The 21594-nt window shown below is 42.4% G+C and overlaps 1 protein-coding gene across 1 annotated transcript; it reads left to right on the top strand.

Annotated features, from left to right (window-relative positions):
* The first annotated feature begins 5537 nt into the window (after positions 1-5537).
* LOC117428346 (stereocilin-like) lies at positions 5538-21232 on the top strand. Its single transcript, XM_058995647.1, has 26 exons — positions 5538-5557; positions 6095-8141; positions 8546-8611; positions 8842-8952; positions 9094-9248; positions 9406-9592; positions 9751-9866; positions 9997-10126; positions 10438-10620; positions 11405-11443; positions 11798-11968; positions 12832-12972; positions 13856-13917; positions 14500-14632; positions 15090-15178; positions 15736-15871; positions 16371-16567; positions 16873-16963; positions 17205-17391; positions 17696-17865; positions 18238-18393; positions 18588-18730; positions 19411-19559; positions 19672-19769; positions 19909-20059; positions 20350-21232. Exons 2-26 carry the CDS (start codon positions 6099-6101, stop codon positions 20430-20432), a joined length of 5187 nt encoding a protein of 1728 aa, XP_058851630.1. The 5' UTR covers positions 5538-5557; positions 6095-6098; the 3' UTR covers positions 20433-21232.
* The last annotated feature ends 362 nt before the right edge of the window (positions 21233-21594 follow it).

The raw sequence follows: 21594 nt of genomic DNA, 5'->3' as shown, positions 1-21594 counted from the left end.
TAAAGTTTTAGAATAAAGTTGTCAGGATGTTAATGAAAAGAAAAATGACAGGTATGTTATTTAAACAGTTATGCAACATGTGGGGATGTATAATGCTGTATTTTTCAGAACCCCGCTACTTGTCAGTATTCTGTGAATTGTAAAATGTACATAACATGACCTTTTTAAATTGCTATACAACTTTGTAACCCATATTTCCTTCTTTCTGTTATATCTATATATATATATATATATATTTTTTTTTTTTTGGGGGGGGGGGGGGGGGGGGTAACTGCTACAGAATTCTGTCGCCAGCACTTCTGTCTCCCATAGTTATGTCTCTTCCAAGTAGAAAGATTACAAAATGTATCTGGTCGGTGGATAGTGTACACTGCATTGAATATCTCTAGGGGCTAGGGCTGGCCTGGGAGACTAAGGCCATTTTACCGTTCTCTAACCCTTTGTACCAAACGCACTGTTCAAATGAATGAAACTTGTTTTAATGAATAAAGATCACAAGATCAGTGTTACCCCAAATGTATCTAATTGCAGGAACACGGTTGTCATTCCTAGAGCAGAAAATTATCTGGAAGAGATTTGGTTATAAAAAGTTCTGAGAAACGGACAAAAATTGAACTACAAAGCCAAGCAAGCTTGTACATGTTTTATTTGTGTGGCTTTTAATGTAATAGTGTTGCATCTCTTCAAGTGGATTGGTGGTATTTGACTGATCTTTTGGTTTATCTCCTCCACCCCCCAAACAACTAAACTTGGATAGTGGACAGTGATGACACTCTACTTGTTTTATTGTAGCCAAACTGACTTGTAAAATCAAAAACTTAGCATATTTTTTTTGTATATTTTTGATATTCACTGATAAATTCTTTAGACAATTTATAGCTGCCGTCGCTCCCGACCCCCCCCCCCCCCTTTATTTTTTTTTTTGGTACAAAGCTACCTTTTCTTTTAATGCAAGGACCTGAGGCTAGATGCAAGTGTAAGACGTTCTGGAACAATGCTTGGTCATGTTTCTGGATGTATTGTCTGCCCCTTTCGTTCACTGTACCTTTATATTGATTTTTTGTCTTTTAAGTAAAGGGTTTTTTTCATCCCCAATGTTTCTTTGCAGCAATTTCTAGTTTTGTTTTTTTGTTGTGACTAAATTTATATTTTGGTGAGCTGCTCAAAAAGCAACATGTAATTAAACGTTTCAAATGTTATATTACCCAAAAGGTTTCTACTGCTTGGATGAACATGTGTGGAAAAATCAAATACAGTGCGATTCCTGTTTCTTTGAACAGGTTTCAATACATGATGGTGCCCAGGACTGCATTCTCACCAGTCAGGCGTGTGACCCAATAAGAAATGCACTCCAGATGTCTGTACAGTATCACTGTTCTGTGTTCATTTGACAGTGTTTTTATTCTAACGATTTTAAACGTTGTTTAGTTGTCGTTGAGCACAATCTGCAATAAAGAAGAGAGAAAGAAGGGGATGACATTTTCTCAATTTGTTTTCTATCTCCTGCAGAAATGCAAGTTTTAAAACTAATAGAACTATGTTGGATTCTACCTGTCATTTTGGCTAATGTGATATTCTAGGAACGTTCTAGCAGTCAAAAGGTATCTTATACCAAACAGTAATGGTGCTACATTAAAAAAGCCTTTGAAAGATGTAAACCTTGAATACAGTTATTAACAAGTCCGCACACCTTGGCTTTTGAAACTCGCGTGTAAGTGGTGTCCTTATGGTTACTATTAGGCGAAGCATAGTTTTAAGTTACGCTGTATACCAATTGATTGCTGTTTAGTACAACATAGTAGCAGATCAGAGTACAAAAACATTTTAATTGGATATCGCGTGACTGTCGGAAAATGATACAAGTGACCTGATACGGCTGTCGGTGGTATTAACGTGTTCAGCAGGACAGGAGGTGACGTGCACACTGCCAGGGCAACTCTTTAAATTTGTGACTTTTTTTTCCCATGCAAATAAATACAGGTGTGGCAGGTAAACAAACAGCTGTTAACCACTAATGTCAGATTAGTGAACTATTTAGTCAAACTCTCTGTTAACATTTCCAACCGCTGACAAGCAGATTGTCGGAACTATAGAGTCCAAAATATGTATATTACTTTAATTTCTACTGGTCCAGGTCTGTCTAGAGCAGGGGCACCAGATCCAGTGCAAAGTTTAGTGCCGCTGTCCTTAGTTAAATCTGTGTAGACTGTACACGTTTTTCATTGCAAGCTGCAACAACTAAACCCAATGAAAATGTAACCCTAGTTCCGTGTTTCTGTTTTAGATTTAAAAACACCACACTAGCATCGAATGCAAATGAAATGAACGAGAACACGAATAACACAGTTTGTGCTGAAGGCTACTTTATCAGACATTTTACACGGGGTTTTCCATAGACAACGTTTCTTAATTGCAACGCATGCGTGTTAAGTGTAAGAAGTCATCTTCGCGAAATAGGCATGCGAGCTTCAGAACACAATTAAACATGTTTCAATATTAGACAGCCAGAGCTGTACTCTGCGGTGCATTGACACGTGTGTATGGCTGTACTGTATAGCCGCACAATGCACACCGCATTGGAAAAGCGCATTCTCTCAGTCCCGAGCGATTCCTCAAATGGGCGTCGTGGAAATTCTAAAATAAAAATAAGCAGAACTGTATTTCACGTGCTTGACATGTACTGTATGTTAAATGCATGCAAAGTGTGTGTGTGTGTGTGTGTGTGTGTGTGTGGTGTTTGTTTATTTATTTTTTTACTAACATTATAACATCTCAAATTAAATAAACATCTTCAACAAAAGTACACAAGATTTGCTTAACTCACAGACGTTTTTAGACTTTGCACTTATACATCAAGGAAAAGAAGGGAACTTCGTGGAAAATGCAAAGATTGTGACATTTCCAAAAAGTTTTCTACTTATTCTGTACTGACAAAATGCGCATGAGGCTGGATTCTGAAGTGTAGAGTTAATTTATTGATTTTACACCTATTAAAAGGTGTAGTCCCCCAGTACTTGGTGCCTACAGAGAAAACAGCGTTTGGGTATTGTAAACATCTTTAAATTTACACTATTAGACAACGGTTTCTGCAACCAGTCTTCAAAATGATTTCCTGTTATTGTTATAACGAACAACGGAAGCAAACATCTGAGTTATGTTCTTATTTCTTATAAGCCATATATATATATATATATATATATATATATATATATATATATATATATATATATATATGTGTGTGTGTGTGTGTGTGTGTGTGTGTGTGTGTGTGTGTGTGTGTGTGTGTGTGTGTGTGTGAATAGAATACAAAACTAACGAATAATTCCACTCTTAGTCCTGGCACGGAGCAGTCCTTTAGCGTCGTTTCCAGAAACTCAGGTGTAAGTTGCGACTCTCCGTTATAAAGGGCAGGTGTGTATTACAGATTCATTATTTAAAGCGCTCCGTGTTTATCAGCTAACTCGTCCTGTGTATTTTACAGAGCCTTTCGGCACCTATTTTTCTGCTGTGTTTTAATTACCTGAGGATAATGTTACACGAGATATACCGCTACTGGAGACGAGAGCGCACAAAGCGCCCAATCCGCTAATCGATGCGCGACGGGGAGGGTGTGTGCATCGCGGCTCCCAGCCAAGCTCTTGTGTATAGGGTGTCCACAACATTTTTCCTGAACATAAGCATGTTTTACACAAGCTAAACGAGATCTTAAAAAGGGCTGACCTTTGGAAACTTCTGAGGCAAATACCTTTCGCGTAAAAGCAGAAGTGAGGCGATCACTGTTTTAAGAAAAATGATGATAAAATCCAGTATTTTTTTTTTTATACTGTCCAGTTGGAAGAATATTATAACGCATACCTAGTTTAGTTTTGTTTCTGTTGAATTTTGAACTAAAACATACTTTTCAACATTGTATACATGAAAGGCGCACATTAGGTTTATCATAGAATTTGTGTTCTGCTTTGCCGGTGATTCACTGGAGGTTAGTGCTGCATTAGGATGGGGAGAACGGGTTTCATTCTCTTCTGCTTATGCATTCTTTCAGGTAAGGTTCAGAAGAACTGATATTCTTGTCGGCAATTTTAAAAGACGATATTTTTCACAAAACAAATATGCATAATAATATGTGTCCAAAATATGTATGTATCCGAAGAACACATGCATAGAACTACATACGTGTTCCAACAGTAATATCATTTGTTATCATTATTCATTACACTAAACCCTGCTCAAATGTAGGCCTACTGTACACTAATATTACGAGTCCATACACAAAAAAACATTGAGTCTAATTCAAACAATAACAAACATAAGTAAAGAAAAATACAATATACTGCAAAAAATTATACTCTATTTTCGGATTACTGCAATAAACTGTAGTCTAGTATTTTGCAATGACGAGCCTAGTATCTGCAGACTTTGTGTTGGGCTGTACTGTCAGATACAATTATATAGCAAATTATTGCTTGACAATGATAAAGCAGATTTAGACTTTCAACATTGTAACATATTTCTGTATGTCATTTGTGTAAATCAACTATGTGTTTTCTTTGTCCTCGTTTTAGGTTCATTTTGCAGTAATTCAAACCATGTTAGTGATTCGAGAAGGACGCGCTCTGCGAATATTATTACCAGAAAACACAACTCTCAGTCTGCTGTGGAGGAGAATGAAACCGAATTCGAGGAAAAACTCAAAACGCTCTTTGAGAAATTTAACCCATCGAATCCCGCATCCAGATCCAACATCACCAGCGACTCCGTCAAGAGTCGAATGTTTCTGAACCCAACCAACCCAACACAGACCACAGCAGAGCTACTCAAAGCCATCGTGGCAACGATAATTCAGGGAACCGAACTGGAAACGCAATACGACTTTCTAAAAAACACGTTTGCAATTTACACGCCCTTTATTACACAGGATTCCTGGGATCGGCTGCCCGGGGCTCTCCTGTGCATTCTGCAGGATAAGAAAGACTGCGGCATTATTTCTAGTTTTGTGAGGCGTTTTTCCGGTCAGATTGGGGGTAGCCTGCAAGATATGTCGGACGCATTGAAAAGACAAGCCTGCAGCACGACCTCGGCTAATATGAACATCTTTGGAAGATCTGCAGTCACAAGTCTTGGAGCGTCCCTCTCGCCTTCTGCGCGAACGAGTTTACAGACGGTGACGGCTCGAATTCCTGATCTCCAGGTCCAGGTGGCGTCCTTCCTGGATCTGCTGCCTCAGGTGTTATCTCAAAGGCTGCAGGTTGCGTGGCAGGTGTTCCTCAGAGTAGTTTTCCCAGCGTTTGATAGATATATTGGCGATAAGCTCATAAAGCTAATTCTCACGCCTGCAGATTTTATCATGCGTGAATTGCAGATGTTGGTTGGTGTTCCAAGTCTGGATCAAAATGAGCAGTGTTCACAAGGTAATATAAACCATGTTTATAATGTTTCATTTGATTTGTTTACATTCTGTATTCAATTCGTTAGTGATTGTTCACAATTACTTGTATTTATTTATTTTGTTTCCTACACTATTTTCAAATGCAGGCGATTTAAAACAGCTCATTCTTTGGTAAGTTTTTTTTTTCTTTTTTCTTTTTCTTATTTATATTTCAATTCACGCACCTACGACATAATTGTTCAGGTTTGCACACGCACACGCACACAGACACGCAGACACGGACACAGACACGCACACGCACACACGCACACACACACACACGCACACACGCACACACACAGTAATATTACTGTGGCCTGTTTCATCAAGCACATGTTCATCACATCACAACTATTGTGTGTTTCACTTTGCTCTATCACAAATCATTTTTGTGTAAAGAGTAGTCTTCATGTTGTGTTTTGCTTTGGCTGGTGAATTACTTTGCGTGTTTTAGCTAGTTTTCATGTAGGATATACAGATAGATCAGTAGCTTGAATCTGATTTCGTACATGTGAGCAAGGCAATTGGTAACAGGGTTGTGCCTCTTTTATAATCCCTGCTGATAAGATGTGTTCATGAGCATTAGATAATGTCTCCAGTTGTGCCTTCAGTATTGCATGCTACAGAATAATGCACAGAAATCCCATTCATGCTGTCTTTGTTACTTAGGGGAATGAGCCACAATATGAGCTGGAGCTTTGATGAAACAATACTGGACATGTATTTAAGTTCACTGCTGTGCATTTACCCAACCCCTGAATGTAGGAACATTCATTTCTCAAGATCCCTGATGCCTGATACCTCCACAGTGTTTGAGGGATGTGACCAGTACAATTTCACAGCTTTCAATGAGACCCTTTGCACCAAACTCCCCCAAAACAGACTCAACTCGACAGTGCTGCGCTCAGTGTGCAGCGCCATGGACAGCTTAACAGCCAGTCAAGTCTTGCGAGTGGCAAGCAATGGCTGTGCCAGAGCTAACCAAGTGTCTTCTTTCTTCCAAGCCCAGCTGGAGTCATATGCCAGCCCCTGTGAGCCTCGCTCAAAAGTGACCAGGTCCGTCTCAGAGTCGCAGTTGAGTCTCAGTGACCTTGTGTGTCTGTATGACATCTGGACAAATTCAGACTCGGTAGACCCAGCATCTGTAGCTCTGTGCAGCGAGAACGACCAGGAGAGTTTCGTACTGGCTGTTTGCTACAACGGGAAGCTGTTGGACATCCTGATCAAGGACAATGACTGGCTGTTTGCCTATTGCTCAAACTTCTCTGATGCATTTACCATTGTAAGTGTTTACAACTGGTGCACCTACTCCTCGTGGGTAAGTGACCAGATAGATGTCACGCTGGTGGCTTTTTGCTGGAATAACGATAGGGCACAGTTTGAAAAACTCCTCTGTGAAGACCTTGGATTATTCCTCCAAATTATGTCAAATCCAGAGAACAACTGGATAGTGGCCAACTGCACGCCAGCTGAGGAGCCCATTGACATTGCTATTGTGGACAACGTAGACCAGTGGTGCAGGTACAACGAGTGGCAAGACCCTGCAGCTATAGATGTGTCTATCATTAGCATCTGTGTTTCATATGACACAAATAATTTTACTCGCACAGTATGCACTAACTCAACCGTGCTTGACAAGCTGTTGAAGAATCAGGTGAATTCCTGGCTCAATGATTTTTGCTCAAGTTCTTCCAGCGTGTTCAGTTCAGCCAGTTTCTGCCAGTATGGACAGTGGGCAGAGACAGTGGTAGACCCGTCCATTGTTGCACTTTGTTGGGATCAGGATCAGCTCAGCTTTAGTAAGAACGTGTGCTGTAACATGGACTTGCTTGAGAAAATGACCCAGGACCCTCAGAATGAATGGCTTCTGACCGTCTGCAGAGGCAACAGCAGCGAGACAGCGAACGAAACAAAGGAAGTGTTGGAGCTGGTGTGTCGCTATAGTGAGTGGACGGACCCAGCTGGAATCGACATGACAGACATAGCGGTCTGCAGCGAGTTTGACACCGTCAATTTCACAAGAGCTGTGTGCACCAATAAAACCTTTCTTCTGCAGCTAATAAAAAACCTAGATAACACCTGGCTCTTACAATTCTGCGCTAACCATTCCAGTTCCGGACACGCAATGAATTTCAATCCTCAAGTAATCTGTCGCTATGAAACGTGGGCAGTTCAGATTCCAGACCCAACCCTCGTAGCGGTGTGCTGGGACTATGACCAGGGAAACTTTGTAATGCTTGTCTGTAAAAATAAACTTCAGCTGTCCACAATGAGCCAGGATCCTACCAACAGCTGGGTTAGGTCACTGTGTTCCTCTTACAATGAAATCACAAACCATACCGATAACAACGCTTCATATCCTCAGGCGTGCATTGTGAGAGACATCATAAGACAGTTGAACTGGTCATGCAGTATTGACTACTCAGCTGTGTGCCAGCAGGACTCTTTCCAGCTGAAGAGCCTTCATCACTTAATCCAGTGTGGGATGGAGTCTGTCGGGCTCGGTGTGAACAGCGTCCTTGTTGAGCAGGTTTCCTCTGCACTCAGAAAAGCAGCCAATAACATCGTAGCCCTGCTGGTCACCCTGGAGGAAAGCAAACTGGTTTCCTTACAAGTAACAGAAAACATTAGGCTAAGCGTGCTGAAGTCTGTCATGGATTACCTGAAGCACGAGGAGAGTTTTACAAATAAGAGAGAGCTCCTGCAGTGCTTTGGGGTAAGCCGAATACCACGCTTCTATACTACTTTGTTATAAATGCTGTTTAAGAAACATTCCCGGTTTTGACCAGTCCAACTCAATCATCTTTCAAGAGAAATGACCCCGCAGGAGACCTGGATGTATCTTACTAATAGACTTCCTCTTTAAGAGGTCATCGTTTACCCATTCCCGCAGTATAGAGAATATTGCCACCTGGTGGTCAGTTTTTATAATGTATTATTTTAATAAATGTTGACATATTTTTGCCAGCTTAATGTTAGCCGATCTGCGCATTAAAATAAATCAGGTAGCGAAACATTTTATAAGATATCAACTGCAGGGTCTTGTCAATCTTGTACAAGTCTTGTACAAAAATACAAAACATATGGGATGAACTGAACTGTTTCCTCCCTCTTACGCAGAACCTCTTAATGAACCTGATGCAGACTGGAAGAGAAGTGTCTGATGGAAATTTCTTTCTCATAAAGGTAGGAATAAACCAATATGTGCTTTAAAAATGGAAGGAGTGATTGCCACAGGCCAAGAACCTGACGAGCTATTCACTTTCAGCCAGAAATTTGAAAACGTATTGACCAGCAGGCTTTGTTTTGTAACAGACCATAAAACTGCAGCTCACACATATATAAAGTTGGGCTCTGCTGGACAAAACCTTGGCTATTTTAAAATGAACTATTGTTATTTTTCCCTTTAATTACAGGAGTACTTTCAACTTCCAATTAAAGATCTCAAACCAATACTGATGCCGGTAGAAATCAAAGCTGGAAGACAAATATTACAATATCTGAACAGGAACTGGGCTGCATTGAAGGTGGACATGAGATCAGATGGACTTACAGAGCATTTGGAAACCATTCATTCGAATAATAATAATAATAATAATAATAATAATAATAATAATAATAATAATAATAATAATAATCGAATTATCTTTTTTTCTTTTCATTCTCAGCTAAGTGACAGGTATTTACAAACCATGGCATCTGTGTTTTTCCAAAAATACATGTCTATTGATTCCACCATATTCCTGGAGTTCGGTCAGCTGCTTCCTTACTTCAGTGTTTTGGAGATTTCCAGTCTGCCAGGTCTACAGAACAATAAAGCTGCGTAAGCATTTCATCTTCAGCTATGTGCTGCACGGGCGGCACGTTGTCAAGGGTGCTCTTCATTGGGGGTTTATTTTGGGTTATCTGGGGATTTTTCTCATCATGATAACAGCTTTGCCTCAAATGACTCCAGTAACTGTTCATCTTCTTGCTTCTAGGTTGGTTTCTATTAATCAAATCTTTCACAAGCTCACCCTGGACCAGAGGAGAGAGTTTGGAAAGTGGTTTGGAAGCTCAACACAGTTCTTGAACGTGACTCAATGGCCAATGTCTGCTATACAAGATGCCGGGAGTCTGTTGGCATACCTCCCGTTTGAGAAGTTTAAGACCCTTTCTGCTGCTCAGGTAATAAATGCATGCTCTAGCTAAACTCAATCCTGTGCTGCTCAGGTAAGAAATGCATGCTCTATCTAAACTCAATGTGTTGCAGCACTTCCCTGTCTCCAGCTTCTCAGTGCAGACACTTACTGTGCACTGTGCTGCGGTATCCTTGTCTGTTTCAGATGTTCTTCGGACTTGACATTCTGTTAAATAATACACTGACTGGCCTGCAGAGGCGCTTCATAGCTCAAAGCATTCTGAAGACTTACCACAACTTAACAGCCCCTGACTTCCGAAGGTGAGTGTCTTTGGATGTTCCTGTGCGGTAACTTTGGGAAGTTTCAATCTGTTACAGTCGTGGTTCTCCACCTCAAAAGCACAATTCGTTCAAACAGGATTGAATTTCATCTGCAATGTTTCCCTTCTAGACTGGGCAACCTCACATGCCTTGCAAATACTGCCGACCTGCTGGTCTACAAGCAAACTCCAGCGCTTGATGCCATCAAGCTAAACATCCAAGACTGTGTCAGACTGGGATCTGTCGTTCCTAGTGAAATGGTATGATTTCAAAACATGCATTTAAAAAATGAATGTTTGAAAGACACCACACTGTAATCATGGAATGAGAGCTCTTTAGGATCTTAAATATGTCTCAACTCACTCAAATGATTACTTTGTTTCCTGATCAGTATATCAAGTAAAAAAATGCATACATTCCAGGGTTTTAGTGTAAATGACTTTTAGAATCACTTCTATAGTTATTTTGTACACTTGATTGCAAGGTAGCTTATAGATTTCCGTTCAGCCTATAACACTTTTGCTCTGTCTTGACATATTGCCTGTATAATTAAAGTAACTGTCCCGAGCAGGTCTCCAGCCTCCTGGTGGAGCGAGCGGTCCTGGCTGAGCCGACGTCCCTCAGCCCAGAGCAGCTGTACCACCTCGCTGTCATCATGCCTTCCCTGGGCATCCCCTTCATTAATCAGCTCCTCCCTTCACAAGTCCAAGCTGCTCTGCCAGCGCTCAGCTCCGTGGACTTCTCACCTGCACAGGTGAGGCTCTGCCTGAGTGAACCTGAACAGACAAAGTAACCTGCCCCTGGGGAGAGGGCTCTGTGACACAGCTGCAGGGAGCCACACAGCTGGCTAATAGACAGACCAAGAGCACAGGGAGGTCTTTCAACAGGGGAAATCGAAATGGGCTCACCACGCAATATACAATGACTCTGCAGCAACTTCAAAGGGCTTTTTTTTCTTTCTTGTTGAGTTGTAATAAAGTGAACATTTGTTACTTTAAGGGGTTGTCATTGATAGGACAGGTGGGTCATAGGGACTGAAACAGGCTGCTGATCAAAGAAAAGGGCAAAGAGCACACTATACTCTATACACTGTACACTATACACTATACACTGTACACTATACACTATACACTATACGCTATACGCTATGCGCTATACACTATATGCGATATTTAACCATAAGAGACAGATTCTCAAAGCTTTTTGCTCTTATTTTTAGCACTTTGATTTCTAAAAGGAACTGACCCCAATTTTAACCTAATACCCCAATACTAACTACGACAAGCCCCTAAATGAAATGTTGCTTGTTTCTGGGTGTGTTAACCAATTCAGTGCAATTTGGCCCATTTCTTTTATCAGCAACACTTTGTTTCATTAACCCTGAATTTCTCATTAAGTACAGCAGAGTTACCTCGGAACTATGACGAACTGAAACTGAACTGTTCATGATTCTAATGTACAGGAATCTAGAATCGAAGGAAAACGGAATTGAGGAAGTCAGAGTATGTCTAAAATGAGTGTTGTCCTTTTCTTCGTAGGCGAGAGAACTTGTAGACAAGCTGTTTCAAAGCAGAGGTGTAAGTATATCCATTGTCAGAACTGTTCTTATGATAAAGCTGAACACTGCAGTGCTGAAGGATCCCGTGTAGCACTGAGTATAAGGGCACTGCTTATACCATGGCACTGGGACACATCCACGCAATGATCATGTTGTTTTAACCCTGTTTCAATGAAAGTGTTTGAATCGAGTGTGTTGTGAACTGGTCCAGTGTCAGACATTAAGGTACCTGCATTTAAATGCATAGTATAAATCTTTTTTTTTTGTTTGTTTGATTTTTTAAAAAGCCCATCTTGTCAATTACTAAAATAAAATAACATAAAGAATGATATTTTGAGGTTTTTTTAAAGTGTGGATGGCAATGTGTTTTCAGCAGGTTCTCCCTGAGATGCTGGCAAGCCTGGGCACTCTGATCAGTGGAGTGAAGGCAGAGACACTGAGAGTCCTGCCCACAGACACACTTCTCACCGCTCTGCCCAACATTACACTGCAGAGGAGCCGGCTCAGTCCTGCACAGCACACTGCCATCACAACCAAGCTGTGGGTATGTCTGTTACTGCATTCTGATTCCCAGCATGCAGAGCGATACACTGCACTGCCGGCACTGTGGTGAATATTGTTCTTTAAACAGAAACGAATGTAAAAACGAAATTTGTGGGTCTACAGCGTACGATTCCAAAAGTCTTCTTTGCAGTGATTTGAATTTGCACGTTCCTGAAACTAAATGGGGATGTGCGTAACATTCAGAGTGTGGTAACATTAACACTACAGTGAATGCTCGTCAATGAAGCTGACCCAAGCGTTATACATGTATGGCACATAGTATTCCATCACTCGCATGCCTTTCTTAGTAACATGCAGCTACAATCCCTTCCACATCCCGTTGAGTGTAAGATTTCAGCGTGAAACTCAAGGAAGTGAGAAATAGGAAACTGGATTTCAATGTTTCCAGCTCTGGGGCTGGGTGGCAGGGTGCCAGGCAGTAATGAGAGACGAGGCTCTGCCAGGATGTGCAGGGCATGGGGCCGCATCTCGGGACACATTGAGCGAACTTGAGCTGGCTTACTGATTGCACGCTCTATCAAAAATCTATCTCTCTGTCTGTCTGTCTGTCTGTTGATCTATCTAGCTCACTCTGTGTCTGTGTGTCTATCTATAGAATCTGTATATATCAATCTGTCTGTATGTCTGTCTGATTATATATCTACCTGTCAGTCTGTCTGTCTGTCGATCTATCTATCTATCTATCTATCTATCCATATTGTAGCAGATCACATGTTTCTAAGCTGCTGTTACAGTGAGTTTTCTAAAGACCCCTGTTAGGTCAGAGTGCACAGTATGAAGCACATAGATCTCTCTGTGTGGTTTGTAACGGTCAGCGATGTCCTGTCCTCCATTGTGTTTCAGGGCTCTAACCAGGTTACAGGGTGGCTGGGTGCTCTTGATCCCCTGCTCCCCGAGACTCCTCTCCTGAGTGTGAGGTCGCGACTGACCCCCCTGCTGTCCAACCTCAGCACCGTCAGTCACCGCGCCTGGAACACACAGCAGGTCAGCCACCGAGTGCAGCCCAGCCCTTCTGTCATTACTTTGTCATTTTAGAGCTGCCCTTCCTTCATTACTTTGTCATTTGTAGAGCACCCATATAAAATGGACCACGGCTATGTTGTACAGTCATATTGTTGTTACCAAGCGTTCCCCATGCTTATACAGGGAAGTGCTTTACTAGCGATTTATCCATACCTCCCCCATGATTTCTCTGTGCTTTACTACCCTTTGCTGTGCTGTTACCATGGTACACCACTGTGAGCCCTGTATAAAGGGACTCCAGTCTCCGGTGCTGTAGTGCTGCCAGCTCATTGTGCAGGTTTGTTACTAATGCATGGCAATGGATTGGGCTAAGCGGCTCAGGTTCCCTCCCTCCGAGACACTGTCCTCAAACACCTTCTTTAGCTGATGATGGATGTTTTCCGGCCAGTCGGTTGTAGCTCCTCCCCTTGGGGTGCCTGTTCATGCCCGTAATGAAATCTTGAATTATTTAGACCAGCACAGGTCAGCAGTGGTAGCAGCGCTGTGTAAGTGCTATAAACTGCCCCAGCGCTGCTTCTGGCTCTTTCATTAGGCTCCCATTCACACTCACTAAGTAGCAAGTAATGAAGAATAATCTGTCTGAGCTGAGCAAGCAGCTGTGCTAAGCTGGGTGGGAAACCTGGCTGTACTGTACTTATGTATGTATGAGACCCTCTTTATAAAGAACAAATCTGGATATCCGAGAGGTAGTAACTATAATACGCATGGATTTCTTTTTGTTTGTGTTTTCCACAATACCGCTCAAAATGATTGGTTCTAAGGCTTGCTCACTGAAATACACATACATTGCATATTGATTATTTGTGCAAGATAACGTTGAATAAAAGTGCTTTTTATTTTACAGGCAAAACTTCTTTTCAGGGAATCTCTAAAAACATTCAGCGATATTAGGGAAGATGGGTTCTTGTAAGTAATTTTTACTGTTATAGGTCATGCCATGCTTGTAGTCCACCCCATATCCCCACCCCCCCACTGCCATGGCTATTTATGGGGGTTTATTTCAGATGAATGTGTTTCCTGTGATGCACAATATTCTTAGGAGGAGCTGGTCCTGGTCATGATAGATATGACTGTCTTAGGAGTGGAATAGATTTGTGGTACAACAGAAAAATTATATAGCCTATCCAGAAACTCTTCAGTAACACAGAACATTTTCAAATGAACTTTCTTTGTTTGTTTTGCTGTTTTTACTGCCTTATTCAGAAAGTTATAGCATAGTCAGTGTTTTGTTAGCATCACATATAGTTTGATACCAGCATACTAGATGTTTAACCACCAGACCAGACTTTCTTTAATATCTTATGAGTGATTTATTTTATCACGTGGGTTTTTTTCCGATGGGAATAGCTCAGGAACTCAGGCTTTGCCCTTTTGCATTCTATTCTGATTAGATCCGCTTGATAGAAATGATGTCACTCTGAAGTCAGTGCATGCTTTCCTCATGCTTGTTGAATGCAATGCCCTCATGCCTCTGGATGTACTGCACAGGTCACTGGGGATGATCTCTCAAGGTGTGGACTGCGAGACCCTGAAGAGACGGTTTTTGAGCAGCTCGTCCTCAGTGATCAGCAGGATCCTGCTCTTCCTGCACGGCTTGCCAGCTCAGCTGCACAGCTCTCTGGTATGCTAATCTCACAGGGGGCAGCTGCTGCAGTTTCTAATGAACTGCTAAAATACAAATGATGTTTCACCTCTGGGAATCCAGTAGAGACAGAACTGCCAGCGATTCATCGAGAGCTGATTAGCAGAGCCGGGGAGGAGGGGGGGGGGGGGGGGGGCTAATCCACATATCATGGCTGATATCACTTCTTATTGTGCTGTTTTTTTATTGGATCAGCCAGTGGGAGTGATCTGTTTTAAGATGTCCATTAAGATAACACGGTTTTAGAATATTGTTCTAGTTTAGTGTATGAAGCTCTGTTTGGAATTCTTCCCTATTGTATTGCCCATAAAGAAGACAGTATTTACAATGTGTTTGGATCAGTAATGGATATCAGTAGACATTCCGCTCCAGGATTTTCAGTGCTGGTTTCAGATCCAAAAATCTGTGTTTTAATACATCGTCGTTCTTTCTACAGAAAAAATGCATCACCAACGAGTCATACAACTTCAGCTTCTCCGCTGGACTGCTGGAGGAAATGGGTGCACAGGTCGCTGTCGAGCTCCCGTGAGTTTCTTTGTGTCCTGCCCCCCGACATTGTGTTTAACCTCCTGCACCCCGACACTGTGTTCAGCCTCCTGCACCCCGACATTGTGTTTAACCTCCTGCACCCTGACATTGTGTTCAGCCTCCTGCACCCCGACATTGTGTTTGTCATTGCGTTTAACCTCCTGCACCCCGACATTGTGTTCAGCCTCCTGCACCCCGACATTGTGTTCAGCCTCCTGCATCCCGACATTGTGTTCAGCCTCCTGCACCCCGACATTGTGTTTAACCTCCTGCACCTCGACATTGTGTTCAGCCTCCTGCACCCCGACATTGTGTTCAGCCTCCTGCACCCCGACATTGTGTTTAACCTCCTGCACCCCGACATTGTGTTTGTCATTGTGTTTAACCTCCTGCACCCCGATATGTTTGTCAGTGAGTGCAGCGTTGTCTTGAAGGCTGATCTGTTTGTCAGTGAGCGCAGCGTTCTCTTGAAGGCTGATCTGTTTGTCAGTGAGCGCAGCGTTCTCTTGAAGGCTGAAGGCTGATTATTGCTCTGTTTTCCTGTGTGTCTGTAGGGTCAGCATTATAAAGCGCTTCCCTGCGGACATGATGGAAACCTTTCGGAGGATCATAGTAAACTCTCCGGAATATTTTCTCAGGCTGCCCAGCATAAAGCAGAGTCTTCTGGTGGACAAGGTGGTTCAGAGGCTGGTATGAACAACTCAATATGTAGCGTGAGATCCCTTTGAACAGTTATTTTACAGTAATCTTGCACTTTTCCCATGCTTTTCCCATGGGTATTCTATGCTTTCCATTTACCATACCGTGGTTTCCCATGTTTTTTTATATGCTGGTCTTTACAATGCTTACCTACGCTTTATGCTTTCACTGGGCTTTTACTGTGGGAAGCTTGTATAATGGTTATCCTCTGACATGTATTATTATATTATGAAAGGTAAATAGAAGTATGCCTTCTATAGCATCCTTACTGTCTTCATCATCTAAAGGACCAGCACAGCTGCTCTTATTTTCTGTGTATGCAGCTCTCTGAGGACCCTATGAAGCAGTAGGGACACACTGGTTTTATGAAGCAGTAGGGACACACTGGTTTTTATGAAGCAGTAGGGACACACTGGTTTTATGAAGCAGTAGGGACACACTGGTTTTTTTGAAGCAGTAGGGACACACTGGTTTTATTCCTGATTTGCAGGGGATGTCCGACGGAATGTTTACTGGGGAGGAATTCCATTCTCTGGGAGTCATGGCAGCGTTTGTCGTGGATGAGATATTTATCAACATCTCCAGATTTTTTTTTGTGGAGAACATCGAACGCATCAGGAACTACTGTTTTTATAAAAACAAGAAGGACGTCTTAGCCATGATGCTGCAAGAGAAAGCAACGTTTGGGTATGAGATAAATAAATAATTCTGTGTATAAGCTATACATGTGAATTAGTACAATAACATAGCTACCATGCCATCAAGTACCTATACGTGCCTCGTCTGTTTTGTGCAATACATGCTCCCTTATGCAAGCCATGTCATAATGTTTGGCAACTGGATCTTTGAGCAGAGCTCATTTGAAAAGCTGTGTTCTACAAAATGCAGTTACTGTGGGGGCTGGGTAGTGCTGGACAGCTAACCTTGGATTATCAACTGTGATATGAAGAATAACACTGTTCAATAGTGTAACTGATGTGCTTTTTCTTTAGGCCTGTTTCTAACTGGACATCAGAGACACTTGATCAGGTGGATAGATTCATTTTCTTTCTGCCCACAACAGCAATGAAGCAAATAAATAAGGTAGGTAGTGTAGAAAGAGAGAGATGATTTTTCCTGGTTACGGGCGTGAGCTACACTATACGCTCCAATAGAAACTGAGAACACCTTATATTGAAAGGCTGCTAAAGTTAAAGCCTGTTTGTTAATACTCTCATTAGAAGACACTGAGGAAGGTTTCATGAGTAGCAAACCCTGAGAGGTTAATTAAGACTTGAATAGTGCTAGGTGAATGCGCCTCAGTGTGCCTGTCTCTGTGTTTCAGAGTCTCATGACAGTGGAGAGAATGGAGAGGCTGTTCCAGAGCCAGAGACAGTGGGAGAAGAGTGCGTTTGGCGCCATCTGTCAGCAGAACAGGGACATGGCTGAAGTGGATGGAATGTTTGCGAACCAGCAGTTCATGCTGCAGTATTTCCTGGGAGTGCTGGGAATAGGAGTGCTTCCGAAATTAGGTGAGAACAGCAGATTGGAATGTATGAAATCTGAAGAGGTAAAGAATACTGTGCTAGCGCTGCTTCACTAGTTATACAGTTACTTATCTTACTGTGCTCTCAGTTTTAACTCATTCCTGGTCTTTGGGAGAGTTTGTAAATCAGCACTGACTGGACAGTGTTGTTTTTGTTCCTCATAACAATTTGCAATTAAAAAGTCAATGGAAAAGTATACGTAAGATCTCAATATTCGAAATGGGGAATTAAGACTTTTAATAAAAAAGGAGCTTGATTCATGACTGATAAATGATTTGCTCCTCCTCAGCTCTGGTCCCAAGCTGCAGCAATGTTCGAGCCGTGCTGCCTTCGGCCTGGGCTGTGGACAGTCTGACCAGCATGGCTGCTGACCACTTCAGCAACTGCCTGGAGGCCATCGGACAAGACCCCAACTTCCATCCTGGAGAGCTCAGCCTGCTGCTGGGAAAAGTTAAACAAGTGAGACAGTCATTTACACTGGTTTTTGCAATTCCTTACTGGGTTTCTGTTTGAAGGCTTTGCCTGAACTAGTTAAACCCCTGCTGTGTAAAACAATTCAAGCAGTGTGGCTAAAATCACATCCCCTTTAGGAAGTATTATTGTGTGTGTTTTAATTGTATCAGTCACCTTCAGAAGCACCCATAACGAAATAACAGAAATAAAAAGTCTTCCCCTTTTAGGTGATATTGCTCACCTTTGTTTGATTTTTAATTGCAAGTAAAAAGAGTTTCCTCTGCAACGCCCTCCAGAACGACCTGCAAGTTGCCTGCAGTAACAAGTTGAAGTGTTGTTCAGCTTGCAGGTGATACGGCAGCTCTTCTCTCTCTCTAGATCTATGGGCCAGCCTCTGCACTGACTCCCAAAGTGATCCAACAGCTGGGGAGGATCGCCACGCAGTTCACCAGCGACGAGCTGCAGAAACTCAAACTGAACGACCTGGCAGCTGTCACGGCTCTGGGTAGAATCAAAACCTGGACCAGCAGACAGGTGAACTGCAGGCACTCGTAACAATGCACACTAACTTTCCCAGCTGAGCCAACCCCCCTGTTGCATTGCTCGTGAGAGAAAACACTGTGAGATCCAACAGAACCTCCTTATAAAACCACAGCAAACAAATGTATGCATTTTAACTGGTGACTTCGAAACTGATTTCCGTGTCCATTACTGTTCCTCTGTCTCAGCTCTCAGTTCTGTATGCTGCTGTTCTGAACTCCACCAAACTGACCGGGAGTGACCTGGATGCCAGTACTCTGGTGGCTCTGGGGTATGGAATCTGTGGAATAAAAGTGTCAGAAATTCCAGCCATGAATCCGGTGGAATTCAGGTAGGCAGACACTTGAGCAGCCGCTGCTGTGTTATCAGCTTGCTCTAAAAACATTGCGGGACAGCTTTCGGCTAGACAGGAAAACACCTTGCGTTTTAATAGCAGTTCACACTGGAAAGCACTGCTGCACCAGTTACCGACACAGAATCAGGAATGCACAGCCCTTGCCTCATTGACTGTATCAAATGAGCTGTTTGTGAGCTGCTAGAGTAATGAGCTGCAGTTAGAACACTGATCTCATCCAGGCTAGAGAACGAATGGCATCCTGACTGAACTGGAGACTGTGAAAGCTGGTCACTGTGAGTGCAGAGCACAGGGGAGGGCTCTCTGCAAAGGAGAGCACATTGCAGCAGTGTGATGTCCAGCCAGCTGTCAATGTTTAACAGGCTTCACACATGACAGGCAGTCTAATACGGAGTCTACAGCTTCTATCATGACTTTGAGGGGCTCTGCTTTCCAACACCGTTGTACATGAAGTCTTAAACAACAGTATCAGGACATGCACAGTGTATTTGTTTATGACCACAGCTCATTCTCCTTGGTTGAATTAACTAGGTATATGCAATGTTAATGTGGAGAAATCTGCATTTGCATTCGATTCAGACATAAAAACCAGGCTGTTTTCTCTTGTGCTCCCTGTGTCCTGTGTGCTGATCGCCCCCTCTGCTCTTGCCCTGCAGTAAGTCAGTGCGCTGGGTCGGGCTGCTGCGGTTGGATTGCACAGAGGAGCAGCTGGGAGCTCTGGCTAAGCTGCTCACACACAGCCTTGCTTTCGGACCGGTCAGCAGCTGGGGGTCTGAAGTCTTCATTGAAATCGGAGGCATCGCAGGTACGAGCCCGTCCTCAACTGAGCCTTCACTGCGAGGCAGAATCGGAATGTGTGACATTTTGACAGTTATAAACAAGATTCCTAGTCACTCTGTTTCATTCTGTCTCCAAAGCTGGTCTTGAGGATTTTGTTCTGTCTTCGTTGGCAAAGGAACAAATTGAAGGACTCACACCACTGGCGATTTCAATAATTCCACCGCAGAAATTCTCTGTAAGTCAAGAAACAGAAGCAGGCCTGTTAAGAGCGGGTGTGCATGTCCCTGCATTTACACACACGCTGGGTACTATCAGAATACTGATGATATGGTGCAGTATTATTAGAAGTATTCAGAGCAGTTTTTTTTGCCTAGGTCGTGTTCAGCCAGGACCACATACGAATGTTCTCCTATGAGCAGGGAGCGGCCCTGACCAGCAGTCAGCTGAAATCCCTCAACAGCCTCCAGCAGACTGCCCTGTCCATGGTGTTGACCTCTTGGGAAGACAAACCCGCCGACTTCCGAGGTGAGGTTACTCAAACCACTGGCTCCTCCTGTATCTGGACCATGAAAACATTGTGCATGCTTTCAGGAAAGAAACCAGCTGGGTTTATTTCTCTTGTGATAATTTGACTGGCTGGCTGTATCCACCAAACTTCCATTCTGCCAAGTCTGTTTTGATGAATTGCCCTTTATGAGTTCTTTCTTGACCGTCTCCGAAGAGTGTTTGGGGTTAACCCTCCTGCTTCTGAGCACCATGGAGGGTTCTGGGAATGGATCCCGGTGTGGCAATGTTGCTGTGTTTTATTTTCACAGGAAGATCTGCTGGTATACCTCTGCGTCCAATCCCGTTTGAAGTCCTGTCCAGCCTGCTGCTTGTGTCGTTCTTCACCTATTGACCGCCCAATCAAAAGGACATCTCCACCGTCTGTCTAATTTGCAGCACATGCTTTTGGCTAGTTCCACAGACCCTGATTAGCACTAATCATGCACTACCATACTTAAGGTGACATTAGGAAGTCCAGGATTAGTGCTAATCAAGGTCAGTGAAACCAAAGGATGATGGGGTACTCTTAAAGGGGGTTACAGCTAGTGAAATACTTCCTTAAATCTTACCTGCCGTGCACTTCCAATGAAGATCGCAGTTTGCGTGCCTTCATTTCAGGTTCCTAGGTCATCAGCATTGCTTTGGGATCAAAGCATGTCACTGGATTCACAGCACGTCAGTCATTAGGGGGAAGAAACTGGTTGGTTAATACCAGGAAAGAAGGTCTTGTAGAGGCAGGAGAGAATGACATTGTCAAGGTGAACTGACCTAAGGAGTGCAAGTCTAACCGACGGTGTGAAAGTAATCAGTTTTTTGAACACATGGTTCTTTCAAAGCTGCACACTTGATAGCTACAGTACACAGTAAATGGAAGTGTACTAATGGGTATTTATTTCATAAGCTACAACCCCTTTGACAATACTGAGTCTGTCAATCTGAAAATGTTTTTTTCAGTTTAGAAAGCACCTCATAGCACTCTAAGGAGTATCAATAAAATTGACAATTCACAATATCTATTTCATTATTTACATATTGTCCTCTTTGCGTAATATTGTGGATCTCAGTGAGCTACTGTCTGTCTGGCTCAAGAGCCACCCCACCCCCAGCATGCCACAGCAGCTTATTATAAAGATATTGAATATTCATGGTTCCCTGTGCTTTCTAGTATTTATTTTATATATATATATATATATATATATATATATATATATATATATATATATATATATATATGCTTTGTGGTTGTGTTTGTGTTGCTCTAACTGAAAAATGATGTGATGATGTTACTTATTAATTTAAATGATAATGTGTTGAATTGTTTTGTGTGTGTTTATTTGTTTTTCTTTAGGTATGTATACATTATATTCGTCATGGAGTGGTACTGTGGTACACCATTCTCTGTATTTTTAAATATAAAACAATAAAAAACACATTCCTTAAATAACCTGAATTATCCTTTTTTTTATATTGACAACTTCCCAGAACATTACACACGAGAATCCAACAAAACATAC

The sequence above is a fragment of the Acipenser ruthenus genome, chromosome 21 (genome assembly GCF_902713425.1).
Source record: "Acipenser ruthenus chromosome 21, fAciRut3.2 maternal haplotype, whole genome shotgun sequence".
Classification (NCBI taxonomy): domain Eukaryota; kingdom Metazoa; phylum Chordata; class Actinopteri; order Acipenseriformes; family Acipenseridae; genus Acipenser; species Acipenser ruthenus.
This window is presented reverse-complemented; position numbering and strand designations above follow the sequence as displayed.

Coding starts and splice junctions, on each gene's coding strand:
- LOC117428346 (XM_058995647.1), top strand. CDS start 6,099: ATGAGCCACAATATGAGCTGGAGCTTTGATGAAACAATACTGGACATG. Junction 12,973..13,855: donor GCGCCTGGAACACACAGCAG/GTCAGCCACCGA, acceptor TTTATTTTACAG/GCAAAACTTCTTTTCAGGGA. Junction 18,731..19,410: donor ATGAATCCGGTGGAATTCAG/GTAGGCAGACAC, acceptor CTTGCCCTGCAG/TAAGTCAGTGCGCTGGGTCG.